Source organism: Strigops habroptila, chromosome 1, assembly GCF_004027225.2.
Source record: "Strigops habroptila isolate Jane chromosome 1, bStrHab1.2.pri, whole genome shotgun sequence".
Lineage (NCBI taxonomy): Eukaryota > Metazoa > Chordata > Aves > Psittaciformes > Psittacidae > Strigops > Strigops habroptila.
Genome location: NC_044277.2, coordinates 155,490,177 through 155,503,414, shown reverse-complemented (window position 1 = coordinate 155,503,414; position 13,238 = coordinate 155,490,177). Strand labels below are relative to the sequence as shown.

Genomic DNA, 13,238 nt, shown 5'->3' with positions numbered 1-13,238 from the left:
CCAGCACCCTGTTCCTCAGCACAGTAAGCAATCCAGACACCCCATCAAACCAACAACATGGTTGTATAGCTTTTCACACTCAAAAAGCCAACAACATTCAATACCATGCTACACCCTCATTCACTACCACACTACACCTGCCATTTTCATTAGTTAACTAACAAACAAATTGGTGGAATGGCAGAGATGGAAGGCACAACTGTGGACAGCAAAATATAAGAACCACTTCAACTGGGATACACTTCATTTTTGGATGCTTTTGGCTACTTCTGGCTTTGCTGCTAAGTACATGTTTTTCATCAATAAAATACCAGGACAAAATACAAAATCTGTATGCCAGTAATTTCATCAGTAAATTAAAATTCAGCAAAAATGGAGGTCAGTACTATTGATTCACTATTAAAAATCATGCAACAGCCACACATAGGCAACTATTTTGCAGATAAAGACTGTTCAGAGTATAATTTTTTTCCAAGAGCTGAAAGAACTTACAAAAATTAATTCCTTCTGACTTTTCTAGCACTACTAAAAGCAAAAGCAGAGATCCTGGAAAGTTTTTGCTCTTAATAAGTAAAATGTAAAAGGCCAAATATTTAACAGGTTTTTTAAAAATATTTAGCCAGTGGCCAAAAATACCTTGATTAAAGATTACAGCTAGCCAATCCCTAAAAGACAATCAATAGCTGCCAGAACTTATAAACTAGAATGCTTTTGATAGCCACTCCATGACCTCAGAGCATTTCTTCTGAATAAAGTTTTAAAGCAAAACGTAAAATCATTCATTAAATTTAAAAGGTTGGTTTACCTGCACATCTGTAGAAGGAAGTCATATATACCCACCCAGCCCCTTAGAAGGAGCTCCTGCCTTCCAGCTCCAAATCATAGAATGGTTTAGGTTGGAAGGGACCTTTAAGATCATCTAGTTCCAGCCTCCTGCCATAGGCAGGGACACCTTTCACTAGACAAGGTTGCTCAAAGCCTTGTCCAGCCTGGTTTTGAGCACTGCCAGGGATGGGGCATCTGCAACCTCTCTGGCCCACCTGTTCTAGTGCCTCGGCACCCTTACAGTGAAGAATTTCTTCCTTACATCCCTCTTTCAGTTTAAAACCATTCCCCCTTGTCCCGTCACTGCATGGCCTTGTAAGAAGTCCCTTTCGAGATTTCTTGTAGGCTCCCTTTAGGCACTTTCAGCTGCTCTAAGGTATCCCCAGAGTCTTCTCTTCTCCAGGCTGAACAAGCCCAGCTCTCTCAGCCTGTCTGCATAGCAGAGCTGTTCCAGCCCTCGCAGCATCTCCGTGGCCCTCGTCTGGACTCACTCAGGCAGGTCCACATCCCTCTTGCGTCGGGGGTCCCAGAGCTGGACACAGTACTTCAGATGGGGTCTCATGAGAGCAGAGTAGGGGGAAAGAATCCCCTCCCTCAACCTGCTGGTGATGCAGCCCAGTACATGGGTGGTTTCTGGGCTGCAAGTGCGCACTGACGGCTAATGCTGAGCTTTCTGTCAACCAACACCCCCAAGTCCTTCTCCTCAGGGATGCTCTTAATCCATTCTCCACCCAGCCTGTGCTTGTCCTTGGACTGCCCCGACCCAGGTGTTCATCATTTCCTTTTGACTTCACCAGCTGAACACAACTGTTGTCTTTACAACTGGAGAGGCACAGCAGAGACACAAAGGAGAATAACCTGGGCTGAATACGTCATTCCCTACACTTGCACAACATAAACTACACCATTTGCATTAGCCTTCTTATTTGTTTGTTTGCAGAAGAACTAGTCCCACATTTCCAAGGAACATTTCCTCCACTCCCTAGTTTTATGCTTTCACTGGATCTTGGTCTTATCAAGAGTGCGAAAACCAAAGTTTATTTTAGCACAGGGCTTATTACGCTGGCAATGAAATCTGTATTTTCTCCAAACTGAAAGCTATTTCAGTATTGTATTTTACTTCAAAAGCATTTTAAACACTTTAGTTTTTCACATCCATGGTTACGAAGCCACCCAGTATTATCTGTCTTTGAAAATGTTATCACTCACAAACCACACAACTTCATGGATATGAGGCATTTGGATATAAACTAATCCAAGGCTGAGCTTTAGCAAACACACAATTAAAGCTAATTGAAGAGTAATATAATCCAGTCCTTCAAAAGTGAGGCAATGCCTGTACACTTGTCATCTAGTATCTAAAAACGTTAGTCATCTAGTATCTAAATGTTAGGACAGCTGAATTAGATATTTAAAGGGTGTTTCTTTGATAGCATGCAGCCCTTTTATATATGTGAATTTCATGCTGTTTTCATTCATTTCATGCTGTTCTAGAAGACCATTTCTCTTCAGCCAGCAACAGCCTTATGGCTTTACTGCACATGCGGAGCAGGTATTTAATTTCTTTACACAGCACTTCAAAAATATGGAAGTAGTTTTACAGTTATATTTTATTATTTTGGAGTTGTGATTTCTTAATAGAATAATAAAGTTTCAGCAAAATGTTGGGTCTTTTTTGTTTTATTTTAAACTCAGACAAAGAATCTACTCATCATATATTTAGAACTACTCCCAGTAAATAAGTATCTATGCACTGATCTGACTACCTCTTACAACCATACACACCATACCCATGGATAAGAGGAGAAACAAACCAAGCCACTCAAACCAAACCTAACTGGCCATTATGGCTGCAAAATCACAACACTGAAAACTTAAAAAGCTCTAGAAGAAATTTGCCTAGCTAACCCTGTATTTGGGCACTTCACACCTGAACTCAGTAATACTACCCTTCAGGACACTTCATCAAAATCACCTCTGAAGAGGAATCATGCTTATCCAGTTTAAGAGACTATAGCAGCTGTGAGTCACTCACTGCACAAGCATAATATGCTTTCCAATATTCAGAATGCAGATGTGTGATTTTAAACTCATTCTTCCCAAAGGATCGCAAAACACCGAACAAAATAGACAGCAAATCCTCAAGTCTGGCATCTTAGGCTACTTCAGTCATCCTTGCTTTAGGCTACTCCAGTCATCCTTGCTAATGCAGCAAAGACAATGAGAAGAAAGGGGCCTGCCTCATGGTGAAAACAGTTAAATGACCACAGAGAACTGCATTTTACTACTGTCACTGTTCTTTGTATTCTAGAGATCATCCACCACTGTCTCTCTAAAATTTGCTTAACTGATGATGCTCTGCTCTATTTGGTAGGGTCACAACATTTTTGCAAGACAGGCAAGATTTCTTCCTGATACTGGAACTTCAATCCATACTTGTGCTCAAGAATCAGAGAGGATTGATGTTTTTCAGCTCATAAGAAGTAAAACTCCTGACAGCTGCAGAAGTCAGGATTCAAAAGCGACATAATTTTCAGGGAACTACCTAGGATTCTTGGCAAGGAGACAGTTTATTTTGTAAGATTTCTGAAATACTATCACCAGATTGCTCCAGATTTCATTATAAAAGAAATTTTTTTAAGATTCTCAAAATACCATCTGTGTGGTCAGACAATCTGCAGAAAGCACCTCTAAGGAGACCTGTCTTTTGCTGCACATGGAAAACTTAACGACTTTTAAATTTCTTTCATGAAGGACACATCTGTTAGTGTACACTATGATAGGTTTTATTATAGCAGTACAGAAGAACTGCATTTAGGTTGTGCTCAATGCAGTTCAGCAGGAACCCATCCTTCAGTTCTGTGTCAAATTCAATAATCCAAGACAGATACACCTGTATTTTAATAAGACATTGAAGAAAGGGTCCCTCTCCTTTTTGCATTGAGTTCTGGTAATTTAAAAAAAACACATGGTAAGTGCCTTTAACTCCATTTCAACTCAAGCAAATGTATATACACTATATTTTATGAAAAAAATTCCAGGAGAATCATAACTAAAGTTTCATTTTTACCCACAGAATACCCGAATACCCTTTATGTATGTTCAGACAAAGTGCTAGTATTGACATACTGTAATTTACTAGTATTTATATTACTCCAGATGCTCAACTAACCTCTCATATCTAAAAACTCCACCTCCAATTTTTAAAAACATATCGAAATTACAGTATAAATCAATCTGACATAGGGACTAATTATGGTAGCTCGATTAGGAAGTGTTTTGGAACACCACTAGTTTTAAAGCCATTTACAGTTGAAATGTTGATAAATAATTGCTTTGTATAAATGACACTTCATATGGAGAGCCAAATAAATTGTAACAGCTCATTTTTTCTTGCCATTACTCTTACATGAATTCATTATAAGTCACTAGAAGACATGCAAAGTGCATGCTAGATGAGAACTCTGTATTTATAGCACACTAAGTCAGTCCGCAAACAGAATCTACTAAAAATATCCACAATGGTATGCAGCACACCCACCCTTTGGGGACTATTCACAGGCTGTGGTGGTCTGATTTTTAGACAGAGCAGACAAGGAAGAAGAAAACACCCAGGTAGATCAGCTCCTAAAGTTGACTAAAAGTAACGGAGTCAAATCCCACACAAGATCTAATATTCTGTTTGGCAGGCAGGCAGACATCCTGAGCCCTACAAGATTTTCCTGCATGCTTCCTGATCTCTCTGGTCAATGGTATGCAATTTCCATGCAGAAAACAGAAGCATGTCCTGAGCGAAAGTGAGAACCAGCCTCATTCTTTCTATGGCTTACACTCCCATTTTTGCAAGTGTCAGAAATTAGAAGCCTAACAAACAACAGACGTCAAAGAGCTCTGGATGCACACCGAGGAATCCTCATGAAAGTCATGATGATCATGTACAAACGAAAGGTGGCCTTGAGAACATAGGTGTTTGTTTAGGAAATGTCTAACCAAAGATTAGACAGCAAAAACACCTTCCTGGGTACCGAAGAAATGCTCTTCTGGTTTTATTCAGGTAATTGTGGGTTTTATACAAATTGGTTTTTTATGACTGATAAGATACATGTCTTTAAAGACATTCCAAAATACAGCACTCAGAGCACTCAAAGGTTTCTCACTATTCCTTTTCACGGGTTGAACATCTGCAAGAACAACATGTTCCATTACCACAGTAAATGAACCCAATCTCTAGAAATGACCATATGTCTCCCCTGAAACTAAACTGTTAATGAGCAGTACAGACACTGCAGAAAAATCTTGAAAATAACATAGATTTAGTTCGTGCATCTGCAAATATCAGGGAAAACCTACCCAAATATCTTCGAAGCATTATTCAAAATTGAAAAATGTCAAGCAAGGCTATGACAGCAAATCAAGAACATTTACATGATGAAGTTTTCCATGAGCAGCTGGCAAGAACAGGAGAGGAGAACTTACCCAAACAGATGGGTAGGCAGCGTGTTTTAAAAATAGTTTTGAATTTCTAGCAGTGACAAAAGGTTTTCTTTGTAAGACAAAGAAATTACTTGGGTGGTTGTTGGAGACTAATCTGCAATTATGTGAGAGAACACGAGGAGAGGCACACTGTTGGGATAACAAGGTTGGATAGGTATTCAGTAGACATTAGAGGAAGGCCTTCATTTGAACTGGCACTGCAAAGGCTCAATCAGGTATTATCGCTTTCTTGATAGCCAAAAGAAATATTTATATATGCCATTACAATTACGCTGTTTCCTTTACTTCAGGCCATTAACTATTTACTTTTTTCCCCTAAAAGCAGTGCTGCCATTTTTATTATTTGGCTTCTCCTAACCCAGGAGGAGAAGAAAAAGAAGCCCTTCAAAGATCCTCTATAACTCACCACAGTCCTTATTCCAGTGACCCAAGCCTCTCATCGTCACAGAGACCTATCTCCAACTGAAGGAAATGAAACATGGCTTCAGGGGCTTCACAAGCTCTACCGGAAGATCCAAACACTTCTTTTAGTGTTTTCGTCCAAACACTTAACATTTGAGACTAAAAGCACTCACCTGACTGAGGTGGAGCGGGTGGGCAGTGGACTTTTTGCTGTTCTTTCCTATCGCCTCCTTAGGAGAGTTTACACCTTTGCTGCCAACTGGGAACTCTATGCTGCCCACTGTACATATGCAGGCACAATAGAAGAGCCCACTAAACACAGGAACAGTGAAACCCTGAAAAGGGATCGGATTCCTCAAACCCATCTGTCAGAACAGCTCTTCAGAAACTCCTTATCAATAGATTTGTCCTTGGACTGCTTTTCCTAGCACACTGAATTTTTCAGTCTGTATTTTGGTTATTGGAATGGGAATACGTATCTTCAGAGTCTGCAAAAGTAGTTCCTCTCTCACTTTGGAATCAATTCACTGATATAACTGAAGAGAAAAAGAGGCACACATCTGTCTCCCCCTCAGTCTGTAGTTATTGTGAAGTTACGTGTATGCATAGACATTGTCTGTATTTCTACCAGCTTTCAGACTGGTGTCCATTTTAACCTTTTCCTACAATCAGCAGACTTCAGCCAGCCTCTCATTGTTATCGCTCTCATTTTTCCAAAGTGGACAAACATGGATATGATTGTGTTTCACTGGTGCAGCCAAGCAAACAGAAACAAATCAAAACACCAGAGAGAACCTTAGCTTTCACTGTTCTGCACCTTTTAAGACCTACGAATTGCAACAGCAAAACTATCTGAAAATGCACAGCAAATAGCAGTGTTACCCTCACCTGCTGGAGAGGGTCCATACCTCTAGGAAAAGGCAGAATTTGTATGGAAGAATTATAGCTTTTATTAGACTAAAGCCTTATACTCTTTCCTCATTCCGAATGGTTAGGAAGTAATTTAGAGAAATATTTATTGTATCAAAGGTTTGCTGGCCTTCCTCAAATATAAAAAAAAAGTCCAACTGCCAGGAGGAAAAGATACATCAAGTGGTGCCAAGGCATAAAGGCCAAAACTGCAACAGCAAGTTTCACTGCTTCTAACATGGTTCATGCACACAGGATAGCCCAACAGCCTCACTGCAAAGCACACTTCGCAACACTTATCCCACGTCAGGGGGCAAAGACCTCAGAATTACACCTTTGGCTGGCAAAACAGGGGCAGTGTTGAAGTCTTGAAGTGTTTAAGAGCTTCACAATTTCTCAAAGAAATAGTACTTGTGTGATACTATGAGGGAAGGGCAAGGAAGTGACCAAAAGATAATCATACTCCCCAAAAAAGGTGTGAGAAAGATGAAGAGAACCTTAAGAACATATTCAAACATACCATATATCTAAACAGATCAAATGGAAAACAAAACAAGATGCAGCTTTCTAGGCAGTTTGAGACATGTTTAAAAAAGTTATTTTCTGACACTTCATGTCATTCTTCTTCTGATATCTGCTTCCCACAATCCAACAAGAAGTTAAAGTTATAACCTGAGGCTTTCATGAACTTTATAGAATGAAGAATTCATTCATTACTTCTACAAGCTAGTACTACAAACAGATGCTACTATAACATACCTATCAGGTTCTACCCGTACTCTGCTATGTACATTCAGTACCTGACAATAAATCCTGCACTGTAAAGTACTTCATAAAAAAATCTTATCATTATTTGACTTGAGAAGAATGTAACAAACTTCCTTCTCCTAATAAAGTTGAACAGACAGAACTTAATCTCCAAATTATTATTCCAAGTCTTGACAGAGGCCTGAGAGCTGTCAACAGTTACATCTGACAACACTACATATTTAAAAACCTGTCTATAAAATTGTGTATGACCATATATAACACAATCTGAGATTCTGTATAATGCTTGTATGGTCCCAGCTCATTCAATGTGCATGAAGAACTGATCTGGAAATTCAGAAGACTCAATATGTAACATTTCTGGTATATTCAGCTGAATTTTTACATATTCTTCCCTAAGAGACTTTTAAAGACAAAAAAAAAAAAATATTAAAGGCTTTATTCTTGTCTTACAACAACACTCCCAAGACAAGATTTAAATTCGAAGAGCAGAAGGATAATTATATCAGTCCTCAGCACAGAAAGTCCTGTATGGACCTGTTGGAGAGGGTCCAGAGGAGGGCCACAGAAATGATCAGAGGAATGGAGCATCTCTGCTATGAGGAACAGCTGAGAGAGTTGGGGTTGTTCAGCCTGGGGAAGGCTCTGGGGAGACCTTATTGTGGCCTTTCAGGAGTTAAAAGGGGCCTGTAAGAAAGATGGGGAAAGGCTTTTTAGCAGGGCCTGTTGTGACAGGACGAGGGGTAATGGTTTTAAACTAAAAGAGATGAGATTTGGAGATTCAGGCTGGACGTAAGAAATTCTTTACAAGGAGGGTGATAAAATCCTGGCACAGGTTGCCCAGAGAGGTGGTGGATGTGCCATCCCTGGAGACATTCAAGGCCAGGCTGGATGTGTTTCTGGGCAACCAGATCTAGTTGAAGATGTCCCTCCCTGCTCACTGCAGGGGGGTTGGACTAGATGACCTTTGAAGGTCCCTTCCAACCCAAACTATTCTATGATCCTATGAAGAACAAGCCATAGTGTAACTATAGCTGTAGCTTTGCTGCAGTGCTGACAGTCTACACAGGAATCTTTATTGCCTAACAATACAATGGAAAAACTAACTGTGGATCTCAAAGCTAACTCTTCTACACGCTGTTCTTAACAGAAGGTAAGAATATTTATTTTGGGGCTGGGAGAGAGGGGAAGTCCCATTCACCGAGGAACAGGGAAGCTACTGGTCAAATTCCTGATAACAGTGTAATTGCCTCAAAGGAAGCTGGAACTCAGCGCTGCGTTGCAAGAAAGCGTCTGAGCATCATGTCACGCACAGGTTTGGCCTCTGCATCTGGGAGTGCCATAAGATCTTAGGGAATTTTGGTCTCGTTCTGCTTAATGCTCTAAGTCTATTCCAGGCATGCTTGCAGCAAGTTAAACACTTCTTTTTTGGTTCTAATAATTCAGTGAATTGAGCTTTCCCTGAGATAAGACATAAGGTTACACTGCAGTATTTAGTCCACTATACGTTGATCATAAAGGTGCACTAGCCTGCGGAACATCAGACCCTCACAGTCAGGAAGTTAGTATGGTTCCTGTTAAAGGAACATAGAAAATAACTGATCATGCTTTCCAATACATTAACATATATTTTATATTCTTGTTCAAATGGCATACTAACAAGCACAGTATGGATACGTTACATTGGAGAATTAATATTTATATACTACTTTGGCATGCAAAGCTGCTCAGTAAAAGTGACAATAGAGTGTAATTCACTAATAGCAAATTAATTACAGTCATTTAACAAATGCAGCACCCATGTGTCACTGACTGATGAAGCCAAGTAGTTTGCCTGAACGCAGAAATAGTTGGAGATTCAGTTCAACTTATGGAAGTTCTTCTTGCTCTTTTATATTTTAATTTTCATCGAATTGTTATGCTAATCCTCAAAATTCATTGCAATAGTTTCCACAATAAAAAGAAACAATTTGGCTAATTTGCAAGTTACAAAACAAGGGAGGGGACTTCAAGCATGCTTATGATATACAAGATAAATGCCAGATACCACACCTAGACAAGCCTGAGCAAGTTACCATCAGGACAAAAACAATGCTTCAAGTTATTTTTCACCACGCTGATGCTACTAATGGATAATCTCCAGTGGGGCTACTTGTTCTGAGCATCTAGTTATTGCAAGGAATAAAGAAAACACAAATGTAGACAAGTGCCTACATTCAATCCGATGTGGAGTAATGTATCAATGACATCACAGAATATTTAAATTGAAAGAAAGAATAATGTCTCAAGTGAGGCCCTCTTCAGAGGTGTTGCAGTAATACTAAGAAATACTAAGAAAGCAAGAAATACTTAGATTTTTAGAACAGAAGCAGCAAGTAGATTCATTACCATCTTGTGACTACATAAGGATAGTGTATTTTCAAACTTGCTACTCAAATTCCTAACATACGGCATTCCTTATCTGTCAGTAGATGAAGAGAGTGTACCCTTCCTAGTGTTTTTTCTGCACTCAGAACTTTCCATCATTTCAGCCTCTATCCTCTTTAATATGCCAATTTCAGAGATTTGCGAAAGACAAAATATAGTATAGTACAGCACTCAGTAGATTATTACATGCCATAGGAAAGTACGAGCAAATTCAGAGTTATTCTGAAGCAACTTTCCGGCATCTTTATAAACGGTTTCCTAGGTTATTGATCCTCAGGACTGCATTTACATTTAATCCAGCCCCTCCTGGCAGCCAGGCAGGTTGCAAGACAACGTTTAAACAAGAAGTTTTACCTTTGAGCAACAACTGGCTACATGTTCTAATGATTCCCTTGTGCTCAGCACAAACTGCACAATACTCCATGATAGGGCATCCGTTCATTACTAAGAGAAAGGCATGCACCTTCTTCCCCCACAAACTACCTTGACGGTATAATGAGCAACCTTGCAACAAAGCACTCCTACTGAGCAGCTTGGCACTATGAGAAGAGTTATGTTTTCTTAAGGGCAAATATTCCTTTATAATAAAAGGTTTTGACAGCTTTCTGTTAATGTTCAACCACTGTGCTGAGGTTCAGATCTAGGAAGTAATAGCTATGCTGTCTTTAGGTCAACACACCAACAACATACAGGTGGCAGGCCCTGAGAACAGAACCCCTGTGCACCCTGTGAAGGCCAGACTGGAGAGCTTTGCTTTGGCTGAGAACAGGACTCATGACAGAAAAGAATACACAGCATGCTACAAGATACAGAAACATAGGCATTTTACATAAGCTTCCTTTTACCCAAAAGAGAGCTTTTGGGGAAGTTCGTTAGTGTTTAGACAGGTTATATTAAATTATCAAGAGAATGAATCCATTAAAAAGTTACCTTGCACCTTAACATTTGGTTTATATGAACAACAATGAACGAGCAGTACTGAAAGCAGTCAGCAACCTTGAAAGCAGATGGCAACTTACAGGCACATTTTCAACTTTAAGGTAAAGAACGCAGGCAGTAAAACCAAGTTCTACCCAGCCCTATTCATCTCAATATCACATAGGACACAAAAAAATATGACAATTTGCTCCACTTCTACTATGCCTCTTAAAGGGCCTCAGCTTCTTGGTTAATTCAGAGTTTAGCTGCCTCAAGTGTTTCTCCTGCCTCAAGAGCACATCCTGAAGACTATACCGGTACTGCAAACCTGTACTTCAACGGCACGGACAACTATCTGGCTGTACTCATCTCTCATGGGGGAAACAAAGAGACTTACTTTAACTTCTGTTTTTCTTAAACAACTTTAAGAACCGAGAACCCGAGATCTTACAAAGAGGAACAAGCATCAGCCACATGTTACATCAGTACCTAAAGAGGGGTTTGGTCAGATTTTAGAATAAACGGCGGAGACACATGATCCAATTAAATTCTAATTATGTAAGTAGTAGGCAAGAGTATTTACACAGGCACTGATTACAGCTATTAGAGTCTAAAGTCGCCGGCCGGAGAGGCTCTGCTTCCTCTTCGCCGTCCCGACCGGACTGCCGCGGGGTTCGTTTCATTTTCAACCTCCCCCTTTCAGAGCTCTTTTTACAAACAATAGGAGACACTGCCCTGAAAACCCCATCTCCAAACCATGCCCCCCTCCGGCGAGCCTGGAAGAGCCGCCGCTCTCCCCAAAGTGATGATTCATTACCCACCCCACTGGGTAGGAAGGAGCCCCCTCAACCATCACCACGCCCGCCCGAGCCCCCAGCCCCGCGGGCACCGAACCCCTCCCGGGATGGCGCTTACCTCCGAACAGGTGCGGCGAGAGGTGAGCGGGCAGCGAGCCGATCACCAGCCGGGGCCCGCCGGAGGAGCCGCCGCCGCCGCCCCCCGCGGGCCGCTCCCGGCCGCCCTCCTCCGGGGTGCTGCTGACCGAGTCCTGCGAGCCGTAGGGGCCGCTGCTGTGGGGGATGTTGAAGGAGGACTGTGCGGCCCGGGCCCCGGCGGCGGTGGCCCCCCCTAAGGACCTGCTTCGGGGGGCCGACCCCGCGGCGGCACCCCCCGCCACTGCCGCCGCCGCTGTCGCTGCCGCGCCGCCGGGAGCGGCATGAGGCGCCGCCGCCAGGTGCGAGTACCGCCCGCCAGCGCCCGCCGAGCGCCCGCCGGTCCCGTTAGCGCCGCCGCCGCCGCTGCTGCTGGTGGAGGAAGGTAAATCCCCACCCGAGTACGCCCGGGTGCGGCCATTGGCGGCGGTGGGGCTGCTCTGCTTTGCGCCCATGGTCCCGCCGCCTCCTGGCGCTGCCCGGTGCCCTTCGCCGCCGCCTTCCCCGCGGTGCCCGGGGGTGGTGGAAGTCCGGCCCCGGCAAGGGCGATCCGAGGCGCGAGTCGCGCCGGGGAAGGGGGAGAGGGCGCGCCGGGGAAGGGGAACGGGTCGCTCGGTGGGTCGGTGTCGAGAGGGGAGAGCCGCCCGCCGGGATCCGGCTCAGCTGGCGGCCCCGGCGCGGCCGCTGCTCGCGGGTCTGGGGCGCCACCATGAGCTGCTCGGGACGGTGCTGGCTCCCTCCGCGCGGCCGCTCGGCCCCGCCGCTGCTGCTATGCCGGCCGCCGCCGTGACCGCTGCCGCCATCCTCCGCCGCCGCTGAGCCCTGTGGGGGGCACCGGCGGCAGCAGAGCCGCCGAGGCCGCTCGCTCGCCCGCGGCGCGTCGTGCCTGTGCCGAGGGAGGCGGGAGGGGGCGGTCACCTCACCGCAGCCGCTCCTCTACCGTGTCGCCATACTGGGGGCGGCACCAGCGGGCGGGACGGGCAACGGTTACGGAAGCAGCGACCGCCGCCTCTTCTGCCCACCCCCCGTAGCCCGGCAGGGGATCGGGCTCGCCGCCTCACCCCGTTCCTCACGCAAGGTGCGGGCCCAGACCGCCGCTAGGGCTGCCAGCGGAGGGAGGGTACCGGAGCGCGGGGCCGAGGAGAGAACCTGCCGGCGGCGGAGGGTGAGGGGTCGGCTGCCTGAGGGGAAGGAAGCCCGCGGGGTGCCGGAGCGGTCGCCCCGACTCGGCAGGCGTTGAAAGGTGATGTTGGCGGGCTGGGCGGGCGCGGCGGCCGTTGAGGGCGGCCGTTGGCGGTGCCCGCGGGCGGGAGGCGGCGGCCCGCGGGGCCGGGCTCAGAGCCGGGTCCCGCCAGGTGAACGAGCAGAGCGCGCAGGGCCGGGCGATCGAGAGCGGGGCGCTGCCCGCCGAGGCGGCCCGTGCCCTCCTGCCGCGCCGCTGCCTGGCTTGCCGTTGTAGCTTCTGCAGAGCGCCCGGATGCCAGGACTCCTCCTCGGGCGGGCCGCGCTCCGGCTGAGGGCGAAGAGCCCAACATGCCGCTTCCCGAGGCTGGGCTTGGCTGG

The 13,238-nt window shown here is 44.8% G+C and overlaps 1 protein-coding gene across 1 annotated transcript in view; it reads right to left on the bottom strand.

Annotated features, from left to right (window-relative positions):
- ZNRF2 (zinc and ring finger 2) overlaps nt 1-12,657 on the bottom strand; it is a 60,176-nt gene extending 47,519 nt beyond the window's left edge. Inside the window, exon 1 of the mRNA XM_030484400.1 lies at nt 11,659-12,657. Coding sequence (XP_030340260.1) covers nt 11,659-12,130 — 472 coding nt within the window. The 5' untranslated portion in view covers nt 12,131-12,657. The remainder of the gene's footprint in view (nt 1-11,658) is intronic.
- Between the last annotated feature and the right edge of the window lie 581 nt (nt 12,658-13,238).